Below are 24,511 nucleotides of genomic sequence, written 5' to 3' on the forward strand. Positions count from 1 at the left end.
TGTACAGTATTTTCGAAACTTCCTGTGGGGCAATGATTTTGTTCTCAGGACCGACCACAAACCTTTGGTGGATCTTTTTTACCACCAAAGGTGGGGGTAGAGCAACACTTGTATTGCTAAATGGCAGTACAGACTCAACGAGTTCAATTATCGTTTGGAATATGTTGCTGGGGTAAAGAATCATGTGGCTGATTGTTTGTCAAGGTTGCCTCTTTCTGACAATGTTGTGGAATCTGAAAATGATCATTTGGAAATGGTGTGTGCAGTCAGCACTATAGCCGATACGGGAGCTGCTTTGTCTGAAGTTGATTGGAAACTGGCCATTTCTGAGGACGTCGAGCTCAGTAGGGTGATAGATTTTGTAACCCTAGGTTGGCCCAACAGCACTACTATTTCTTCAGAATTAATTCCTTATTTGAGAGTTGGTGATGAGCTGTCTCTGGTGGATGGAATTTTGCGCAGGGGTGGTTTACTGGTCGTTCCCTTGTCATTACGAAGTAAGGTTTTAGATTTAGCCCATGAAGGTCATTTGGGTATTCGGGCAATGAAGCGGAGAGTGAGGGAAGATTTTTGGTGGCCGGGTGTTGACAGGTCCATCGAACATTGTGTTAAAGATTGTGGTGCGTGTGTATTGAGTGACAAAACTCAGGTAACTTGTCCATCTTCTGTCAGTCCTATTCCTGTCAAAGAATCACCTTGGTGCAAATTGGCTTTTGATATGGCTGGTACATTCAGTGGTTTAGGGAGTTCTCCCAAGTATGTACTAGTTTTAATTGATTACATGTCCAAGTGGCCAGAAGTCAGGTTTGTGGACGGAATCAACTCTGGTGTCATTATCAAATTTTTTATGGAGGTTTTTCTTCGTGAGGGATTTCCGGAGGAACTAGTAACTGACAACGGTACCCAGTTGGTGTCTGCTGAAATGCAAGATTTCCTGAAGAAACATGGTATCCAACATATACTCACCTCTCTTTACCATCCACGTAGTAATGGGTTAGTTGAGCGTTTTAATCGTGTTATCAAAGAGCAGTTACAGTTGGCTTCCATAAATGGCCTTGATTGGAAGTTAGTGATTTCGGACATGCTATGGGCGATGAGAACTACTCCACACTACAGTACTGGAATGTATCCATTTTCCTTGTTGAGAGGTAAAGTTGCGGGTTCCAAACTTAACAAAGATTGGATGTTAAGGAAAGTGATAGATTCACAAAAACTTGGGATGGTAGCTGATGTCAGAGCTGCTACTCAGGCCAGGTATGGATCTAACTGTCCCAAGCAGTCTTCAGTGTGTCAAGGAGACTGGGTAAGGATCAAGAAACCAGTGCTCGTTCGTAAAGGTTTTTCCCGGTTTTCTGCTCCTGTTAAGGTGAGCAAGGTGAAAGATCATGTGGTTGTTCTGGAAAATGGTAAGCTTTGGAATAAGTCTGCTGTTTCAGTTGTGCCTAAGCCAAAAGTTGAGTTTGTGAAAAACAAATTTGGTATCAACACTCATGGTACAACTCCAGTTCCTAGTATTAATATTTCTAGGGGTTGCACAGCTAAGAGCAATATTGCTCCTCAACAAGGTCTCGTGAGAACAAAATTTCTCCCTGCCAGAACTAGATCATCCCCCGTCAGGTTACAGGACTATGTTAGATTTTGATTAGGTGGGGTTGTGTTTATTGTATTTTAGGAGGGTTGTTGTTTTGTTTGTGTAGGGAGGGGGGTGTGTTGGGTGTGCCGACCACGTTCCTTGCGCGGAACCTGGAATGAAGGTTCCGTGCAGAGAACGTGGAACGGACTGGGACGGCAGTTGCTGCCGGGGAGACTGCTGAGCTGGACGCAAATAAAGGGGCTTCACCTTACCTGCTTCGTTGTCCTCTTTTCACTCCCGCAACCTTACATTAAATATTTGAATGAGGCTCTATTTAGGAGGTCATAACCCTCCGAGTTGTGGGCTATGTTTGGCTCTTGGAATGTACCTCCCTCCTATTGTCGCATTTGAGGACTTAACATTAATAAACAGGAATCAAATACAAGTGCTGAAGCTGAACACACACCCACAGTGTACAACGGGCAGGAAAGAAATAAAAAAAATAGCCCCCCAAAGAATACATCAAAAACCAAAGCATAATTATACAGTACTTAGTCCTTGCTCTCTGGGATGAAAGAAAATCAAAAAGGAGGGACAAAGAGGGAGGACAGACCACTAGCAAGCAAGGATTTTTAAAGGACACTGAAACAAACAAATGCAATGACTTTAAGCCCATAAGAGAAGTTACTAAAGTATATAGAAGAGGTCTTGCATGCTCGACCTAATACAAATGGCACATTTCTGCTATTTCCCTTTCTCCCCAATGCAGTGCAGCAACTTACCTTGCTGTGCTGCCTTGCGTTAAATAAAGATGAGTAAATTTGGTCCTAAATTGAAAGGTAAACATCTTGACTGGGCGAAGGCGCCAGAAGTAGCCGAACGGGGCGAGTACTTCCCTGGGCATGAAACTTGAATTTCTCCGCTTGAGCTTTTCCAGACAAAACCAATAGCGGTACCTCGCCCTGATGCCTTTCTGACTATGTGAATACTTCCTCAGACACAGAGCGCTGGCTTGCCCTACTGAAGGATTTGGCTTCCAGAAAACAAAGTCCCAAAGTAAAACCTCAGACTAGGTTGAAGCATGTTGGTGTATCCAACACAATCTCCATTGCAATTGGCCTGAAATTGCACCTAGGTCCTGGGCTAACGCGACCATTAACTACCATTGTTCCTTCGTGCCATTTGGCGTTATTGTTCCTTACATCTATAAAAGTTAATACGGATTCCCCTTATCAGATTTTTAGGATTTGGTGTGATTTTGTTTATAAATGTTTACTCTATTTTCATAAATTTGAGTGCGATTTTTATTGTGTTGTGTTTTTGACTTTTTAACATTTTTGGTACTCCTAAATGCTTTACACATTTTCTCTTAAAGCCTGTCTTCTCTGTCCCATAGTTGCCAGAGGCTGACCTAAGATTTAAAATACTGAAACCTTTAACTAGACCTATCAAGATAGTGCCTTTAGTACTTTTGGTGGACATCACTCCACCCCAAATAATAAACCATATTCTTACACTCTCAAAAGCCATAAAAGAATTGAACCAATTAGTGATAGTTACTCCTTTCTGGCCTTTGCAAATATGTTTTCTTGATCTCTTGCAAATAATGATTGATAGAACACTTCTTCCCAACTTCAGACACTTACTCCAAATCTCTTGTATTAGTTCTTACATCTCTTTCTTTCAGGCAATCTCCAACTCATGCCTTGGAAAATATCAGGCCATTCTGGTCTGTCCAGGGCCTTTTATTAGAGACTTGTAAATTCATCGAGAATGTCGGGGCTGTAGGAAAATCAAAACTTTAGATACTCGTAGGTTAGCCATTACCCACAACCATTGTTATATCACAGGAAAACTTGGGGAATACCAGTTGATCTACAGATTCCTTAAATGTATAATGATGAGTGTTCCTCCTTGTGCCAAATATACTGCATTATGGGATGTGAATACACAAAGCTCCGCGAAACTGTAAAGAATCTCCGCAAGCACGCAGAGTTCCGCAAACACGCGGAATTGCTTGTCCCGCCCGTTGACGATGCTTTTTTCCTGTACGCGAACGCTGTTTCCGTGCTCGGGGGAAATATCTCGCGAACACGCATTTTGAAAGCGCAAACAAGCAAAAAATTCCGCAAAGACGGGATCGCAGAATTTTTGGCAATTCCTCGTTCTCTACGGAATGCGAAATTACCCAAATTCCGTGAGCGAAACGGAATTTATGGCCCAGGCTCAGAATATGGTCCTGAAACAGTTTAATTATTGGCTGGATAACCAATTTCTTACCTTGAAAGTCTTATCATCTAAACTGACAATGATATTATGTAATTGTGTTTAGTATCTTTTAAGAGTGTCGGAGTCGTTTCTTCCACTCTAGGAGGACTTAGACGTTTTCTTACTGTGTGAACTACCCTGCTTTTTCCAATCATCAAAAAGGATACACAGTTATTTACTTTACGGAATATGAACTATGAACTCTGCACAACTCCTTATGTCATTCCTTAAACTCCATTCTCTTGTTTCTTCTACCACTTTGGTCAGGTGGGTCAAATGGGTTTCGTCTGACGCTGAAGATGATGTTCGACTTTTGGGGCTCATTTCTTACAGAAGAGCGATAGCTTCTAAATTGTTTTGGTCCGGAGAGGAGTTCATTCAGAAAGCTACTGACTGGTCTTCATCTTCTACTCTTATGCACTGTTTTCTGTGGTTCATCTATCTTAAACAATCCAGTCTTCACATAAAATACATTCTTTCCAAGTGTTTACCGTAGGAAAGTTCTAGCATCATAGGGAATTTGAAAATATATAGGTTTTATGCTTGACATATAGTCGTGAGTTTGAAACTGTCATAAATTAACTGTGCTCCATAAATAGTGATACTGCCACGATTTAGCAATCTCTGCTAATATTACATAGCTCGTTGCTCAGACTACATTTCCTAAGGTAACCCATACATATTATTTTTACTAACGGACTCCAGATGTTCAAGGCAACATTTGCTTGGATGATGTTCTGGGATTTATCTGTGTACATTTGAGAAATGCAACAAAATATCGAGCACATTTGTGAAAAATATGAAAATATCTCATTATTCATTACGTATTCAGGTTGCAATATGCCCCTATATGTTTTTTGGCTCATTTAGGATTATATATTGGTGCAAACCCTGCACCAATATATAATCCTAAATGAGCCAAAAAACATATAGGGGCATATTTACAAGGGCATTGTACCACCGGAACGTCACTAAAGATGCATCTGTGGCGCTATGCCCTGCTCCATATTTACAAAGTGGCACTAAGCCACTTTTTGTGGCTGAACACTGCTTTGTAAATATGGTACACTTTCACGCAGGTATCTGCGTGCAAGGGGCGTGCAATGAGTGTTGCTATGCGTGTTCCACCGCAACACCCACTGGTTTTTGATGCCCACAGATTTACAAGGATCTGTAAGTCTGAGCCAGGGTCAAAAACTAATGCCATGCAACAGCAGGCATTAGAATGGCGAAACGAGAAATACTTTTATTTCTCCTCGTTCTTGCTTTTTCTATGTGTGGTGCATTCTTAGAACCATAGAAAGAGCAAAACTCCATTAATGATTGATTATGTGCAGGAAGGTGTTACGTCCTGCACATAAACAATCCTTAAATAATGACGATTTGCTACTTCTATGTGTGCTGCAAAATGCAGCACACATAGAAGTAACAAATCGACATTATAGATTGTTTATGTGCAGGAAGGGACCCCTTCTTGCACATAAACAACCAGGTACCCTTGCACTATGGTGCAAGAGTGGCTGCATTGGCGCTAGGCAGCCAATTTTAGCGCCAACGCTAGGGAAAACGCAGGGGTGCGTCATATTCATGTACATTTGACGTGTCCCTGCGTTTTGGAACTGTCGGAGCACGGCACTGACAAATTTGGCACAGCGCAGCACGCTGACTGTTATATTACCAGGTTAGGTCCATATAGCGAAGCAGCTAAATTCTTACATTGTCCTCACAATAACATTTCGCAATGAACATTTGCACATATTTGCATACAAGACAATGTTGGATTTAGTCGTAAGGACGGCGGCGTCGAGTCTTGTATACGACAGTGAACGCTTCAAGCGCTCACCGTCGTGTACAAGACTCGACGCCGCCGTCCTTACGCATAGAAATTCGTACTAGACGAGTCTAAAAAAGAAGAAAACTAAGAGTTCCCCGGCTTCAATTAAAACATGGGACTCGTCAATTTCTTCAAAAAGAAATCTATCAAGCCCTAAAGCGTACATTTTCGCCATAGTTTTGGCCAAGTTTGAAAAGGTGTGAGTCACTCAGCTACCCGGAGTCTTGGTCCTGAGGAGAACCCCTCCCTTTCCAAGGAGAAGGGGTTCGAAACGCGTCGACCTGTTGTTTTGCGTCAACAATTACTGGTGTCATTAACACAAAGTTTGGTGCATTCGAATTCACTAAAAACTCTGTTCTCTATGATGTATTGGTTTACATTGTTGGTCATGCACCTTTAGATAATTTTGTCAAAAAAATCCTACCAGTTTTTGTTCAACCTTCTGGTAATATCAAAAGAAGATCTACAAATAGGTTACCGAAGGAAAATGTGTCTGATTGTTTGTGGGTGTGTCTGAGGAGTGGTGTATGAGGGTTTGTTATTAGTTCTATGCCTGTCCTTGTGTCAGTACATTGGGGTTCTAACCTGCCACTAAAAAGGATTTCCAGGTTTAGAAAAAAATGTCTTTGTTTGTCTGCAATGTTTTATTGTTCATGTATCACAAATTGTTGACGGCTTCTGATTTTTGTACCTACAAAAGTATGTTTAACAAAAAATAGCTAAAAAATTCATGAAATAAATACTATTAAGTAGTACTTCCAAGGTTGTTTGGTCTTATCTTCCATATAGAATTGAATTGACATTTCGAAAACTTTATCAGCACTGGCATTTCATTGTTCTCCTAGTTTATTGGGCTCAGCCTTGCTGATTAGAGCCACACCCTCATTTGTTCCCAGAGACTTCACCACGCAGCAGTCTGACATCTTGTGAGGGGTTTCCAGTGTGTGACCAAGACGGCGTCCTTCATTCTCTCCCATCAGGTAATGGGGTTGGATTGTCCCTTGGGGGGATTCTTGGCTTTACACCTACACACACTCTAGGTACACTTATGAGTAGGGTTCGCATCGTAGGAGTATGCGCCATTACTTCCTTGTTTTATATGCCTGCATATATACACCTTGGTAGAACTAGATCTGCTGTTTACACTTTTAGTGCTTTTAATCACATTTACCTGCTTCTGTCTATTAATCATTGCAGCACATGTATTTTATACACGAATAACATTGGTTCAATAAACTTATTGAAAACTTCCCACTGTGTATTCTCTGTATACTTTTATGAGAATAATTGAGTACGAGTGACTGAGCGAAAGGTTCTGTACTGTCTCACGATCCCTGAGGGGTCAGGGTTGTCTTGTTAAGTGGTTGCCAGAAACCATTCACTCCCTGGTAGGTTAGGGGGGCTTACGGTGGCACTGTGAGCTAGCTGGTCTATCGGCTGACATATCCTGCTGGGTTGTCTAGAATCAGTCTAGACACCGAGCCCCTAGTTTATGTTGTCCAACAAATACGCAGAGCCTACAGATTAGTAGGAACTACACGACACAACATGTTACTTGTACATATGCCCCAAAGGTTGTATGGGAACACAAAGAGAGCAAAGAGAAATATGGGTTTAAAGGGCAGAGGTAGAGTTATAAATGCAAGATGGAGGATTACGGGAATGTTCTCAGCACCCTGAAGAGGCATGTCAAGGACAGGTCATCTCTTCAGGAGAATGATTGATGATGAGGTTGAAGAGGCAGCAGAACAGAGGGATGATCTCCCTCAAACAGCATTTTTGCTTACCTTTTCCAGAGCTGGGAGCAGCATATCCTCTCACAGTAGGTCTCCATCAAACCCGTAGGCTCGTAGATTGGCACATGAGAACAAGAAGACTAAGAGGGACTTGAAAGTCTAATTGGTTGCCCTAAATAAAAGGCAGCGGCTGCCATGGCTGCAGAGAAAAAGAAGCCAGACCTGTCTCTGAAAGAGACAAAGGTGCCATTTGCTCTTCAGTAATTGTGGCTGGCAGTTGAGAAGAAGACAGCTGCAGAATAAGCTGCTGAGGAGATGCAGGGAACAGCCAAAGTAGCTGCCATTCAGAAAATGTATGAACACAATATTATTCAGCAAGACCTTCTGCATGTAAACTCTGGAACACCCTCCCTACATCGATCTCCTGTCTCAAATAACACCTTCTCTTCAGTAAATCGTTACAGACGTGGCTCTTTGCCCTTTAATTTTCTTAGAGGGTTAACACTTCCATACCTCTGACCGTGGTACCGTTTCAGCACATTGACACCTTTGGGCATTTGTTTGCGCTTTATAAGTTCGTCATTCATTCATTTGAATAACTAAAATTAAATGAAGATCAACTTATGATAGACCTCTCTCACCAATCCATGAAATATTGCATGCTAAATCCATGCTAACTACTCCCCCACACCCCTGCAGTGACTACTAGGAGACAGACTAGCCTTCTGCAATTGAAGAAGGCAAAGCAGAATCTCAGCCACTGACATTCAGACCTCTGCTAGCAATGGGCAGTTTTGGCAATCGTCATACTCTTCCAAGCCATCGATAAACACACCAAAACTGACGTTTCCTTGCATCAGGACCAGCACGGTCTGCTCATCTTTGTGAACATCCTGTGGAGAATGAGTCACCTGTGACGTGCTCTGAAGTGGAAGGAAGGTGACATCGCAGAGCCTTACAAACCTCCTCTAATATGATGTAAACTGAGGCCAAAATGGACATGACCGACCCCCATTTGTAGTAAACATGAAAAAAATAAATCAGTGTACCAGTGCAACAGGTCTAGTTACCATAATTTATCTACAAAGGCAGTGATGACATATGTACAAATGCTTACAAATCTGAGACAGGAATAAAAGATACATTTCACATATGTACATATATAGATTCCAACAAATATATTCTTTAACACCGCTTGTAAAAAAAATATGACCAGAGTGTTAAAATAAATGCAATGTTTTGAACCCTGCAATGGAAGCATACAACTAGTGCTCAAAGTCATATCACTCATAACTTTAAAATCAGTAGTGAATGTGTTGGTGTAAAGTGCTTAGTGTCTGGAATTCATACTATATATTGCTTTGCCAGAAGATATCACTGAAATCTTACCATATATACTTCTACCACCCATCTTTTGTTATATAGGTAGCAGGTGTAAATAAATACCTTTTTGTTATAATCTTTGGGTGAATTCTGGCTTTATAAGGGCCCTGAAACTAATGAGAACCCTGTCTCTCCACTGTATGCGGTATACCCCACAGTAAGGAATGTGTAATTTTACGATATGTTTTCCAGTAGATCGACGTAGCTACTACATCGTGAGGAAAGTCTAGGTGATGCAGTGGGAGGCAATGTACTGTAAGCAGAATTATCGTAGGGCAATATTATCAATCTTGATTTAGTGTCACAGAATCTGGTATGTTAACGTATAAGCAGCAACCCCCTACCTGGCTCCTAGGGGGCACATTTGGATTCCTGGGATCTGTTGCATGACTTTTAGCACTCTACTGTAATCCCTTTGGTATAGAGCGAGTATGAATTAGGATGGGGGAGGCCTACCCCTGAACTTCACTGCACATCATGCAGAAACACCTTACAATGTGCCCTCTTTTTGACCGAAAGTAGTGTTTTGACATACTCACTTTATACACTTAATTCATTACCTTGGCAGGAATGTTTAGTAATACAGGATTCTCTTGGCATGGCTGGAATGCTTACCGATTCACAAAGGATTACTGTCACGATTCTGATCAAGCATGTCATTTGAGCAGAGTTGTCTACTCTAAGTCCCAAGTTGCAGAAAAACGTATGCCTAACAGTATTTTATTTGTGTATGTGCATTGTTTTCAAACATTGCATGTGTGTATAGCTTGTGTCCTACTAAGTATTCCGCTTTCAGTTTGTTTGCATGTTGTCTGGCCCATTTTATTTACCTAGTTTTTTTAGTGTTATTTATCTGCTCCTCCCTTTTATGCATGAGCCACTTTATGGATCCAATTCTTCCAGTGGAGACATGTTTGTTGCTTGTTAATCACGTATTTTTTTGCACCTTTCACTTTAAGTAGTATCTAATGTATCTGATGAAAATGTAACTGCTGTGATGCAATAACTTTACATTTATGGTTTTTGTCCTGTGCACTTTCTTATGATGTTATAAGCCGAATAAAGAATTGACTTGATTGTGTATTGCATGAAATATGGAAGTGGCATGTTCGTAGGGTAAGGGCTCTTTGGAAAATTTACATTTGATTACTTTTTACTATTTCAAGAAAACATATTTGTATTTCAAATGTCTGTCCTTCCTGCACCCCACATTAAAACTGTTAATTCAAATGCATGTTCCCATGATTTCCTGCCACCTGCTCCTCAACATTTATGTTTTACTGACGGTGAACACATAAATGGGGTAAATGCACCGTAACATGCCCCTAATCGCTCGTCTGACACTCTCTAGGAACACCCATAGGTCAAAAGCGTTGCATAGACGCAAAACAATACCATGTATTTACCTGGCCTATGGGAGCAATGGCACACAACTCTTAGTAAATCCAGGCCTGATTCCTTGATTTATGTGCACATAGGTACCACTTGAAAGTACCCATGTGTAAAGCACAACTTTCAGAAGCAAGTTGGATTTGAGCATTTCTAATGCTTTGTTAAGTTGCCCTATGTCTAGATACCATATCAAAATAACCATTCGTATCCCTCATTAAGAAAGACATAAAAAGGTTTAATAAAAACGATATGGCTGGGGTCTAAAAATAAGTGTATGTTTTAAAATGTGCAGTAATGGATGTTGACTGACAAAATGCCAGGACATGCAGAAGTGACACTGCGCCTCCTTTCACATAAATGAGGTAAACGTTTCTCTCACCAGTAGGTGTTCAATACATTCCTATTTGCTGCTCAGAGGGCATGGGAGGCCCAAGAGTGTAAACTACTCCATGTAAACATCCCCGGTTACTTTCTACTGCTGCCGCTGAGGTTAGTGGTAGCAAGAGTAGTACCGGGGAAATCGGCTCTCCACGTGTGTGATTGAAGTAAGGCTACATGTAGTGCTTACTTTGTCCCAAAAAAATAAGTGCCAGAGCCCTCATCAGGAGGCCTTCACAGCGTGCACCACCCTTTGCCACAGGCAGTGTTACCAATGACAGTAACTACACAACTAATAACCATCACACTGCTACAAGTGTGACACTTCAGACTTTTCCAGGCCCCCAAAGCTCTAAAAATGGCTTGGGTGGCAGGTATTAGTTGTTTTTAATGTATACTGAATTAATAAACAATTGCTATTCTCCTCATCTCTTAATTATACAAACAGCGCCACCATGTGGCAGTTAGCATAAGTGCAGGTGTTGACAATTAAGTGCAGGTGATGAGCACCGGAAACCACCGGCTCAAATTAAGCACTGCCTACATGTTTTGAAAGGGCGATTAAAATGTTTCCTTAGTGCCAGGCCAAGCCACATGCTGAACAAGTTCTCACCGGGAGCACCTGGTTTCTTTCAGTTGACTTGGTTTCCAGCAGTACGATGACGAGAAGCAGGGGGTGGGGTGTCTCTGTTCCTTAGCTTAGCTTGATGCAGGTGTTTTTAGTTTTGTATTATAAGAACTGTTTTATAGAGATTCACTGGCTTTTATCTGTGTAAAATGAAACTAATGTAATATTTGCTACATATATCCCAAATACCATCTAAGCCTTCACCAGAGTTTCACGTAAATCTTCTGGCTTTGCATTAGGCTACGAAAACAGTGTGGTCAGACACAGTCGCAAGAACGTGTGTGTTGTGATAACATTTACAAACTCTTTATACAGTACACAGTACCAGTACATAAAAATAGGTTCTGACATGTAAATCCCTTGTTTGTAAGGCAAAAATGAATTCTGTCCCCAAACCTATTCAACTAGAGGTATACGAAGCAGGTAGTAGTCCTTCAATGAATCTTTACATCAGGTACATGATCATTAAAAGTCAAAATAACCTAGTATTTCTTTGTGTGCGCAGACCCTGACTTGCTGAATACACTGGAAGTTAGTTGACATGGATTATATTTTGTTCTCAAAACACTGACAACACCTTGATGGCAACAGATATTGTTCAAATGGCAGCTACCAAAACAGCTCAATGAAGCACAGTACACAACCAGATCTGCAGGTGTACCATGCCAGTATATAACTGAAACACAGATGAGGAACAAAACCAGTACACAGTAGGTGTTTGCTATTATGGTTATTGCTATGCCAGCTATAGCAATACATAACAGCTCACTGAAGGATATCATGTTTTCCAACACTGAACTTAAACATTTGTGATGGGGCGTATTTGTGTACAAGACTTCCTTAAATTGGAAACATCAGAGGCAGAGAGTTACTGGCGGATATAAACCTCCTTGCTCAATTCTCCAGCATCGTTACGCTTTTTGGAAACCACATCTCCGTCCCTGTCACAATTCCGGTCCCTAGATTTATGGCGACTGCGTTGTTTGTTGCTCTCGTTGTGGTCCTGCTCTCGGTCTTGGTCCTTTGACCTATGCCGTGATTCCTTATGCCTGCGATCACTGGTGCCCTGTGTCTCTTCTCTGTGATTGTGTTCCCTGTGGGATTCATGGTGGTCACCTTGATCCTCCTTTGCCTCTAGGTACACCGAGTCTCTGTTGTCTTCTGTATCAGAGTCAAATGTTTCTTGCCTGGACAGGCCTCTGGTAATGCCACTCCGATGATTGTGGTGCTGCGCTGAGGAGGAAGAGCGATGCTGGGACCTCTTTGTAGGCTCAGGATGTGTATCCTCTTCCTGGGAGGCGGTTCGTTCTAGCGTTGCATGATCATTCTTCTGATCTCCTCCTTGGGATCCCTGTTTAGATGGGAAATTCACAGTACATTAGTGTTACTTCAACTTTAAAGACTCAAATATAAATAGAATAAATACATATGTACATGTGTGTATATGGGTGTGTATATATATATATATATATACATACACACACACACACGTATATATATGTATATGCTATAAATAGCATTTTGATATATATATATTTATCTATATCTATATGCTATTTATATTTGAATACATACATACACACACTTACTGAGAACAGCTAAGCAACAGAACAGAAATGGACTGCGGTAAAGCATTTTTCAACAGGATTACTGTGTGAATCATTTAAAAGGATTTTAACTTTGAGCAATATAATCCGAGTTAAAGGACCCATACCAACCCCTCAACAGTAATAACTTCAGCCATTGAACAGTGCTTGCCCTGTCAAAGCACTGTAAATACCATGAGTTACCCTTACCCAAACTAATGATAATCTATCAACCTCAGAAGAATGAAAGGCTGAGTAGACTTGGCTGGGATTGAAACTCGTGACCTGCTGATCACCCACTCACGGCAGCCGTGAATATCTAACTCACTGTGGCATGCGCCATTTATGGGTTGGTAAACCCTTTCAGAGCTTCCTACCTGGTAATACTAGTACGAGGCATTGCCAATAGTCGTAGCTATGATATCCAACTGGTGATGCAGTTGGAAAATGTGGGAACCTAAAAGGTATGCTTGTCCCCTGAAAGGGCGAGTACTCTTTTTACATGGGAATATTTGTCATAAGGAATCAAGGGCCAAGAATTCTAAGAATGGATACGGTAAAGAGTTTTACCAAATGCATTTGTATTTTGCAAATGAACTATGTACTACTAATAGGTCAGTTAACAAAATACTGAATTGTAGTGGGTCGCAATTCAACCTACCTCATGAACAGTAAGGAGGTAGGTCATAAATTCCAGGCTATTACCATTCGCTGCCATCACATGGTAGGGGTCAGCAGACCGCCATATCTGTGATTCCTTTTAAATGAAGCCAGCATTTTTTTAATGCAACTCGGTTACCTTGATGGAAAACAAAATGAACTGTTTAACAATATTTTTTCAGGAGTAGAATGTGTCGTATGGAGCCCTGCCTACTCCTAAAAAATTATTATTATAATTTTTTTTTTTTTTTAACATTCCCAAAGGGGAAGTAGTCGATTGGGTACCCCGTCCGGTTTACACATAGATTACCACATCCTTTGAAGTATTGGTAAAATATTAATATTTTGCAAATGGATGTCACAGAACATTAATACATACCATGAGGAATTAGTATTTGGAAGGGACACCCTACACCCACCCCTTCTAAATACAGATTCATTATGGTTTACTAAACCCATTTAATGATTCAGAAAACCTTTTCGTATCATTAAATGGGCCCCCTAATACATTTCAAATAGGGTTCCAGCTTTTACAAACCCTCCGATTTATCCAATGAGAAGGTTTGCAAATGCTAAAACCCTTTGGACATCTGGTCATACAGAACAGACTTTCTACAAGCTCATGGAAATGCCTAGTGTTAATTAGTTCCACATACAGTGCATGGGTTAAGTGATAGGTCTGTGAATGATCATTAAGTCAAGTATTGTCCTTTTGGGTACATTTAGCTTTTTCCTAGAGTGGATGCCATTCCTGCCTGTCCTTCCAGAATTTGAGAAAGCTGCATTTCGATTTCATGATGACACATTTGGGGTCTCCGAGAACTGTGAGGTTGACACGTGCACTTCTACTTTCCTGGGCCACATCAAATCTCCTTGGGCTACTATGCTGGTGCTGGAAAGGCAGTGCAAGCTTTTTTTTTGTTAAACCGTTTTAATTGGGTTTCAAGTAATGAGAGAGGAATTACATATGCACACAAATCAGAAGTGAAGACATAACAAGCTGGTTACATGTCTGATGTTGAGACAACATTGCGTGCAATGAGCGTACAATCGAATTCACAAATATCTATGGAGCACCTTAGGGGGTGAACCGCTCCCAGAGTAATTGTGTCTACTGCTGTGTGCATCCAAAGGAATAATGTTAGAGGAAGAACTAGATACTAACGTAAGGCACCAAACCAGGCTTCGTGGCTGGTGGAGAAGGAGTGGGAGGGTGTGTAGCTGTGTGCAGTGAGTGGCCGGTGCAGCAGGCCTAGGCAGGGGAAGCACCTGGTGAGTCCGCAGGGGTGTTCCAGCTGCGGGGCATTCGCGCATAGTGAGGGTGGTCTCAGGAAGGCAGGATGTCTGCGGCCTCTGAGAGCACCATTCAGAGAGATGCCACAGAGGGACCTTGTCGCTGCCGGGGTGCAGTGTCATGATTAACAATTTGGTGGAAGCGCAGGAGTAGCATGACCCATTCAGGGAAAATGGGGCGGCGACGGACTTTGCGCACCTCCTCATATCAAAGCGCGTCTTCTTCTACAGTGCCCCACTTATGTACCACCCCTATCCAATAGGGGTCCCTCAGGTGCATGCCAGTGCATTGTGATGCCGTACTTGGCCAGTAGAAGGGCTAGCGCTACGAAACACAATTGGACCTACTAGTGTTTTCGTCGTTTGAATATTCCCAACTAACAGGCTTCCCAGGAAGAAATATCGGGGAGCTCTGTGACCTCATGCAGTGCGGGGTAAATAGTGTTCCAGTACTGCTGCAGGACCGGGCAAGCCCAGAACATGTGATAAAAGGCTGTGATAGGGGTCTGGCAGCGGGGGCAAGTAAACTGTGATTCTGGGTACTAGCACTTAAGCTGCGCCGGCGTGAAGTATGCCCGGTGCAATATAAAGAATTGGATATTTTTGAAACAGGAGTTGCAGGACACCCTCTTCTGGAATTCTAGGGTGCGCTCCCACTCCTGGTCATGTAGTGGCTTCTCAAATTCCTCTTCCCATTTATGACGCAGCTGAGCATGCAAGGCAGGGTCAGTTCCCAAATGGCCTTGTATATCCAGGTAATAAGATGCTGGCTCTCCTCCAGTCAGGTCCCAGAGGCGTCGACTGTCAAGTAGGATTCGCCTATGGAGCAGGAACTGCCCCTGGGGGAGCCCGCCCTCCACCACCAGTCGGTCGAAGTGAAGTAGCTGACCCTCGTAGAATAAGGAAGCCATCTCCAGAAGCGAGTGGTCCGTCCAGATCTGTAACTCCTGGGTGGTGTAATAATTCCCACCTCATGGCAGGCTCGCTAGCAACAGCAGCGGAGTGTTTATTCGGGCTCATCGAGACAGATGATGAATGCGGAGCATACAGGCCTTCGCTGTGGTTACTTGTATGAAATAGGTTGAGGCAGGCCAGGCTCCCGGTAGGAGCAAATGGAGGGTTGCCGGCAGCGGCAAAGGTCCACTGTCAGAGCTGGTCTCCCCCGAGTACTGCCCCACGGCCCAGCGAGATACCCACTGGAGCTGCGCTGCCAGGAAGTATGCATCAAATGATGGGGTTCCCAGGCACCCCTGGTTCACCCACAGCTGCAGCTTGACCAAAACAACTTACCGCCGGCCAGCTCCCTGAAAAAGGAGCGAGGAGGGATGACCAGAAGATTCGTGAAATAGTAGAGGAGGCAAGGAAGGATGACCATGTTTGGCAATGCAATTTTTCCAATAGGAGCCAGGGTAGGAGGTCTCCAGAAGCCCACCAATGGGCATATGCCTGCCAACGTTCTGCAGTGGTTACCCTCAGAGATCCTGGGGGGTATGGTACAGGCAGACTCCGAGATAGCGTGGCGCTCACTCGTGCCAGGCGAGACTGGTGTCGCCAATACGCACCTCCCGCGGAGGGAGGTCAGTGCTGAGAGGGTAGACAACGATTTTGCCCAATTAACTTGCAGCCTGGCTGCATTTGCGAAGTCCGAAAACCTGGCTCCAAGGTCGACTGCAATGCCCCGTAGATAAAGAAGTAGGTAATCTGCGTACATGGACACACTGAGTCACTTCCATCAGGGGGATGCCCCATTCTCTTCCTTCCCCCCGTAGATGCACTGCCAGGGGTTTCATCACCAGGGAAAGAGCAGGGGAGAGAGCAGGCACCCTTGACACATGCCCCGAGTCACAGGGAAGGGTGCCAGTTGTGACTACCTACGCGTACCAGCGAAGTGGGTTTCGAGTACAGTAGCTTGGTGTAGGCTAAGAGTTGGGTCCCACTCCCAAGCGACGAAGAACCGTGAGCAGGTAAGGCCAGGACAGGGTATCGAACACCTTCTCCTAAACCAGGATCAGTCAGGCAGCACGGGGGAAAAGGCCCTTAACCCTTTCCTGAATGTGGAACAGACAGCGGATGTTCTGAGACATGCTCCTACCAGGTACAAAGCCATTTTGGTCCGGGTGCATGAAAGTAGGAAGGTGTAGCGATCTGCCGAGATTTTTCCAAGGACCTTGTAGTCCCCCGCCAGGAGAGCAATTGGTCTATAGGAGGCCAGCAGGGTGGGATCTCTGACTGGCTTCGGAATCGAGACTAGAAGGGACTCACAGAGCGAACGCCATCTCGTAGCATCGCTCTGTACATTTCCGCCAGCCAGGGTGCTAGCAGGTTGTAAAAAGCCTTATAGTATTCCAACGGCAAGCCGTCTATTTCCAGGGTTTTATTACAGGTTAGGTCTAGGATAACCAGTTTCACATCAGCCAATGTGATCTCTGCGTCCATGGAGGCCTTCATCTGAGAGGGAATCTGGTGCAGAGTAAGAGTGTCGAGGAACTGGTTTATAAACCACAAAGATTCATGCAGCGGGCCCTATAGACCTCAGCATAGGTGTCGTAGAAGGTCTGCAGAATATCAGTTTGGGCATGGACCATGACATTGGAGGGAGTGGTCACTGCAGTTATAGGGCGAGCGTCAGAGTCCTGGCGAATAGGCCATGCTAGGAGAACTCCCAGCCTCTTCCCTTCTCGATGCACCCTGACAGCATGCGCTTTGAAGTTCTACCATCGGAGGTCTGCTAGTAGTGCCTCATGAGCAGTTTGTGACTCTGCCAGTTGAGCCACAAGTGCTGGGTTGGCGTCTGCTGCCTTGCTGAGGGTAGCAAGCTGGTGCTCCGCCACATGCATGTCTCATTCGAGCGTACGTCGGAACCCTACTATCGGACGGAAACGTGTCCACCTGGTGACTACCTTAAAAGCGTTCCATTCCAGCATTCTGGTGGATGCCGTGTGGGAATGGTTAGAAAAGTAGTTTCAAACATGTGCCTTCTGCTCATGCGGAAACACTGGGTCTTTAAGACAGTTGCATGGCAGCCGCTAAGCAGGGACAGCGGGCGGGGTGGCCGCCATTGAAGGGCTACGAGGGGCTCGTCATGGTCTGACAGGATCCGTCCTAGGTAGTCCGCACACCGAACTAGGGGGACTATGGAGGGCGTGCTCAAGAAGCGGTCAAGACGCACTTAGAGATTATGCGGGATAGAATGGAATAAGTATAGTTTAGTTGTGGGGCACTGGGTTCTCCAGGAATCTGCAGGCGACCAGTGCTGTACCCAGGCACGGAAGCGCTCAGTCTACACGTAGGGTGGGGAGCGAGGAATGGGAGGGTGGGACCTGTCCAGGCATAGGTCAAGTCCACAATTATAATCTCCCCCTAATACTCATGGCGAGCCTGTGAATTGGGCCATGACGCCCGACAAGGTGTCCCAGAATTACCCCTGCTCGGTATTGGGCATGTAGATGCTTCCTATAAGCCCCGACTGACCTTCTAGAAGTCCTTCGAGTAATGCATATCGCCCCTCAGTGTCAACTATCCTGCTGGTTTCCTGAAAGGGGGCACCAGGTCGTAGCCATACTAGCAAGGAAGTAAGGAAATAACTGGGGAGGGACATATTCCCAACACTGGTGACTTACTGCAACTAACAGTCCATCCAAAAAAAGCATGGCGCAGGTTCTTTAATGTATCAAGGGGAGGAGCCGATTGTGCTCCCAGAGCAAGCGTTGTGTGTGGCCCATATGGATTCAATAGAGTTAAGAAGGTGGGGGAGCTGGGGGCAGTGAAGCGTACAGGACCAGTGCTACTCTGCTTCTGAAATCATGGTACTCTCTGTTGTGAAAGAGAGGTAGGAAGCTGCTTATGGGGGCTTTTAAATGAGGGTATCAGCTGTTTGGGGTATCACAATGAGTGGCCTCAGTGATTCAGCCCGGGAGGCACCCGAGTCGGTATGATCTTCCTCAGAAGTAAAAACGTGGGGGCACCTCTCATCAGAAGCCGCAAAGGTAGGGTCCGAATCCGGTGTTAGGCAATGATTTGCTCCAAATACGGGGAGGCAGACGTGGGGCATCGGGACAGGGACCTGGAGCGGGATGGGGCCCCCTTCCTCCTCTGATGCCTATTCCAGGGTCCGCAAGTCCGCAGGATGCGACCAGCCTCTGAGAACTTTGGTCCATTCAAACAATGGTCAATCCAGTCAGACGCCCAAGTTGGGTCAGTAAAGAAGGAGGTGGTGCCTCCGAATATTATCTTGAGGCGCGCTGGAAACAACAGCGAGTATTGCATTCCCATCTGCCAGAGGCGTCGTGACTTCTGTGAAAGATGAGCGCTGGTGCTGCACGGCCAGAGTGTAGTCGAGTAACATCATGACATGCTTGTCTTCTACTCAGAGGGGCCCACTCTGTCTGGCAGCATGAAGTACCGCGTCTCGGTCCTTGACATGCAAGAATTTTGCCAGTAATGGTCAGGGATGGCAGCCTGGAGGCGGGCGACGCACCAGACCACGATGTGCCCCCTCGATGGAGAAGAAGAGTGAAAAGAAGGGTAATAAGCTATGGAGTCTGATCCCTCCGCTCCCTCTGGCAGACTCAGTATACAAATATTGCTCCTCTAGGACCTACCCTCCAAATCAGCCACACGGTTCTCCAGTTGTGCTAAGCGACTCTGGAGGTCACAAAGGGCTCCATGGTGGTTGCTTGCAAGCAGCCAAAGAGCTGAATGGGATTTCTCACCATCCCAACCTGCAATCTTTTTGTGGTCATCCCTGAGAAGCTTAAGGTCTGTGGCTAGGGCTCCAAATGTGTTCTCCATGGTGACCCTAGAGTGTTCTATTGCAGCCAGCACTTTATGCAATTTCTCAGACATAGTAAGGGCAGCCATGGTGTCCTCCTCCCCCCGTGGGGCACCCGATGTCAGAGGAGATTTACTTTTTGGGCAGGTGCCTGGGACCCGGTGTGAGTAGTGGGGGGGGGGGGGGGGGGGGGGGGGGGGGTTATGCTTAGTGTTAGCTGTGGTCTCCCTGTCGAAGTTTCCATAGTGCTATGGGCACTTTTACGCTCCTGCCTCCAGGCACATCAGACGATCAGTTCGGAGAAAGAGTGCCTCTTAGGTAGGAAGGGGCATTGCTTCACGACCACTTGGGAGTGACGGTAGACTACGCCCCACCGATCCGCAGGGGGCCACCCCTGGTGAGAGGCAAGGGTCAATTAGACAATCATAAAGGCGGTGTTCGGGTGCAGAGGCAGTGGCATCCAGCTGCCCGTCAGGGACACTCCCCCTCCACATGCCACAGTTGTGGCATATGGAGGAGGAGAGGACAGGAATCAACTGCCATAGGGAGCCAGTGGTAAGTCTCTTCTCGCTGTAGGCCGTTACCTCTCCTGAGGCTTGAGCCGGGAGATAGAAGTGACCCTTGAGTTTACGGTATATTTTTAACTATTTTAGATCTTTTGCACTGATTTTCGCCTCGTTTTTCCACTGATCATTTGGCGAAATTTTAGGGAACTATTTTAAAAGTTTTACTTATCTGAACGACGTATTGGTCTTTTTGATTATTTTTAGTCATTAAAACCCCTGAATTGGAGGCTTACCTGACTGGGGACACAAAACCTTGCGCGACCGCCATCTTGGTAGTAGCGAGGGGAGCGGTCTAGTGACTGGCTTCCCCACGCTATATTTAGAGCGAAATGGCGCAATCACGCCGGCGGCACGCCAAAGGCAAGCCCGTCTGCCCTCCTCCACGCCTGGCCCGTGCCAAATGCCACGACCCCTGCACCACCATTCGTAGGCTTTCCCTCCTGGATGATTTATTCAAGATCAGTCTTACTGGGATTAAATGGGAGGGGAAGAGATTCTAACTGTGACCGGCTGTCTTTTAATACAGGGCAAGCTCTCAAGACAGTAAAATGTTCTTTTTGTAAAATTCTACTACCAGAAATATTATACTTAGCACCCTACAAATGGAGGGAGTCCAGGCCCGGGCGCCATAACGCCTTGGCCTGTAAATGCATGTTGATAAATGCTAGATCCTTGGTCAAGCATAGCACGGAATGTGCACAATTGAGGATAATGATAATCAACTGACTTTTATTACAGAATCCTGGACTGATGAATCCTCGGGGCCTGATCTGCTAAAAGCAACTCCGCCAGGTTTTGTCTGCCAGTCTCTGAATAGGGGTGGTGGAAAAAAAGGGGGAGGGCTGGCACTAATATATCCTAACTCATTCAAAGCAGTATTCCACCCGATATCCAATGTAGGTTGCGAGGCGTTGGCCTTCAATTTTAATACATCCAGTCATCATACCTTTAAAGGTATCTTAATATATAGACCTCCGAACAACAAACAGGCTTTTGTCACTGCTATTGGACATCTGCTGGAAGACAGCATTTGTCAGAAGTTTTATACTATTTTGGGAGATTTTAATTATCATCTGGAGGCGCTTTTGAACCCAGACACAGCTACTCTTTTAGATATCATGAATAGTGTTGACCTCACTCAACAGGTCACCGGTCCAAGTCACTTGGCTGGACATACGTAAGACGGCATCATTACAAATCTCCCTGGTCTACAGGTTATAGGAGTTATGCCCTTGGTCTGGACAGATCATTCGGCCATCCTGTTTGATTTAACTAGTAAGGGACATCTCCCAGGGGGGGGCAAAGGTCAAGAAACGGATTGAGATCCGATCCTGGAATAGAATGGATAATGGAGCGCTTCAGGAACTCCTTACGGCCTCGGCTGCTCACTTAAGTCTAGGAGCAGAGGAAAGGGCGATCACATATACTAAGTGGGTAGAAGACGCTTGTAATAAGTTAGCACCAGTTAGGAGCATTATACCCAAGAGATTGACACCGTCTGCCCACTGGTTTTCAGATGAACTGAAACAGGGTAAACTTATGTGTAAACGTCTAGAACGTTCTTGGAGGAGAGAATACAAGGAAGCAGACAAGCTGGCTTATAGGAAAGGACTAGCAAACTATAAACAACTTTTGTTTGCTACCAAACAAAAATTCTTTGTGAACAAAATCGAGCTCGCAAAAGATTCAGCTAAAGTTTTATTTAAAACTGTTCTTGATCTCTCCTCTCTGCGTCTGGTCCCACTACTGCCCAGCCAGGAACTCTGTGAAAAGATCGCCACTTTTTTCTTGAATAAAGTTGAAGTGATCTTTTCGGCTTTAAATGGACCTATGGCATTGGGGAGTGACCGGGACGAGGATGAGGTGGGGTGGAATAACGCCTCTATGGTAGTCCTCGAGAAATTCGAATACTTGCGTCCAGATCAAGTACGCTGTCTTCTGGAAACGGCTAGATCTGGATCACCTTATGACCCCTGTCCGGTGGCTATTGCTAAATCTGTAGCAGAACCACTTAGTATGGCACTTACCCCAGTTTTTAATTCTATGATTGATACCGGTTGTTTTCCTAGGCTTTGGAAAAAGGCGTCAATTTTACCCCTTTTAAAAAAGCACAATTTAGACCCGGCTAACCCCTCAAATTTTCGCCCAATATCCAGGCTCCCGCTACCAGCTAAATGATAGAAAAGGCATTAAATATTCAACTGGGGGCTTTCCTTCATAGAACCCAGGCGCTGGATGAAACCCAATATGGCTTCAGGAGTGGTCATAGCACGGAGTCAGCCCTTTTGAAGACCATGGATGAGATCAGAAAGGTTGTTGATCTGGGTGGAAGGGCCGCCCTGATACTATTAGATCTGTCCGCGGCTTTTGACACGGTCCACCATGAGCTTTTGATGGAACAGTTAAGGGCATGCGGACTTCAGGGCAAGGCCTGGAATCTTATAAAATCCTTCCTTGCTGATAGATCCCAATTGGTCGCCATGGGTGAGCACTGTTCAAGGCCGTTTGTGTTGCCCTGTGGGGTTCCTCAGGGATCTTCTTTGAGCCCGACCCTGTTTAATGTCTACGTTTCCTCCCTGGCCCCCATTATTAAGACCTTGGGTTTCGATCTGACATCCTATGCCGATGATACCCAAATTGTGGTATCTTTGCGGCCAGGTTTGGAGGGGAACATGGAAAACTGCTTTCATGAATGCATGATGGCAGTGAGTCGTTGGATGGCATAAAACTGCTTGAAGCTGAACTCTGATAAAACAGAGGTGATCATTTTTGGAAATATCCCCAATTTTTGGAATGCAAATTGGTGGCCTGTTACTATGGGGAAACTCCTGGCCCCGGTTCAAAAAGTAAAAAATGTGGGAGTTATTATAGATGATAAGTTGAATCTGGGGGCCCAAATTAATTCAGTGTCTTCCTCTACAGCTTTTTTTCTTGCGGACAGTGAAAAACATTCTGCCTTTCCTGCCAGTAGGGAGTCAGAAAACAGTTGTCTCGGCCCTGGTGCTATCAAAGCTCGACTACTGTAACAGCCTCTACCTAAATATCCAGGAACGTTTCCTGAACAAATTACAAAGGCTTCAAAATGCAGCCGCCGGATTACTTACTGGTGTCCCTAAGTTTGCGGCTATTTCTAAGGAAATTCAGAAGTTGCACTGGCTCCCAGTCAGGAAGAGGGTACTTTTTAGAGCGTTGAGCACCGTTTTTAAAGCACTTCATGGGATTGGTCCTGAATATCTACAGAATCAATCAAAGTGGTACACACCCACAAGAAATCTAAGCTCCTCTGGTGCTAAAATGGGGACGGTCCCGAATATAAAAAAGGTCTCCTGGAAAGGCTGAAGATTTGTATTCGGCGCAGCCAAGGCATGGAATGATCTTCCGGCTCAGCTTAGAAATGCGCCGGATCTGTTGTCTTTCAGAAGGGCACTAAAGACTTGGTTGTTTACTCACTAGAACGGCTCCACTAATTAGTCTGACTCTTCTTGGTCAAGGCCAGTAGGAAAGGTAACCAGTGCCAGGACACCCCAGGGTAACCGTTGCGCTTTACAAATTAATCAACATAACATAACATAGGCAGAGGCGGGTAGGGAGGGGGGCCAACCAATGGTGTGAGACCATAAGGCTCAGTCCTTCCACAGAGATGTACCACTTAGCAGCTCAGAGTTAGTCTATGTGCGAGGCCCAGCAGGTGAGGGGACTCCATGCCCGCTTCATGAGCGCAACACCAACTCAGGGCCCGTGGGGGTAGAGGTCCGGGGTACAAGCCCCCCATTCATCGACAATGCCTCACCACCCACTGGCAGGGTACCAGGTAAGTTTGTGTCACCCTCATGCCTCGATTGCGACACCGGTTGTCGAGAGTGAGGGCAGGTCACACACCAAGGCCCCAGTCCACTGTCGAAGTGCCTCGATCTCAGCGGTCGCAGCCCTCAGCTCAGCATGGGCATAGAGAGGGGGAGTCCAGCTTAGCAGTGTGGGACAAAGGAGTGTAGGTCGCATCGACCATAGGCAAGCGTGATGAGGGTGGCATGCAGGCTGTGAGGGCCACGCTCACTCACCGCCCGCAGCATTGTTGGCAACTCTCCTCCGTCTGCCAGTGAGTAATCAGGCAAGGTTATGCTACCCCTCTTAACCTAGACTGTGATGCCGGATCAGAGAAGGGAGGAGACTCGAGGCCTTCGATCTGCCGGGTAGCACCTGCCCAATCAAGGCAGTCACCTTGCATCAAGTCAGGAGCGGGGAGCAGGCCCCAGAGCAAGGCCCCAGTCTGAGGGATGATGCTGCAGTGCCTCTCCCCCGATAGTCGCAGCACCTAAATCAGATCAGGTGGGGGAAGAGGGGGTCCAGCATGGTGACGTGAGACAAGGCTGCAGTTTTAACAGGTGTGAGGAGCTCTGTAGGAAAGCTGAGGCAGATGTGCTCCCTCACCGCTCATGTCAGCAA

General features: G+C 45.3%; 1 protein-coding gene across 6 annotated transcripts in view; it reads right to left on the minus strand.

Moving 5' to 3' along the window:
• Positions 1-8,472: 8,472 nt before the first annotated feature.
• CACNB2 (calcium voltage-gated channel auxiliary subunit beta 2) overlaps positions 8,473-24,511 on the minus strand; it is a 598,025-nt gene continuing 581,986 nt past the window's right edge. For all 6 annotated transcript variants that reach the window (XM_085630831.1, XM_085630835.1, XM_085630833.1 and 3 more), the window contains exon 13: positions 8,473-12,543. In XM_085630831.1, coding sequence (XP_085486957.1) covers positions 12,061-12,543 — 483 coding nt within the window. In that variant the 3' untranslated portion in view covers positions 8,473-12,060. The remainder of the gene's footprint in view (positions 12,544-24,511) is intronic.

Source organism: Triturus cristatus, chromosome 10 (assembly GCF_964204655.1).
Source record: "Triturus cristatus chromosome 10, aTriCri1.1, whole genome shotgun sequence".
NCBI lineage: Eukaryota > Metazoa > Chordata > Amphibia > Caudata > Salamandridae > Triturus > Triturus cristatus.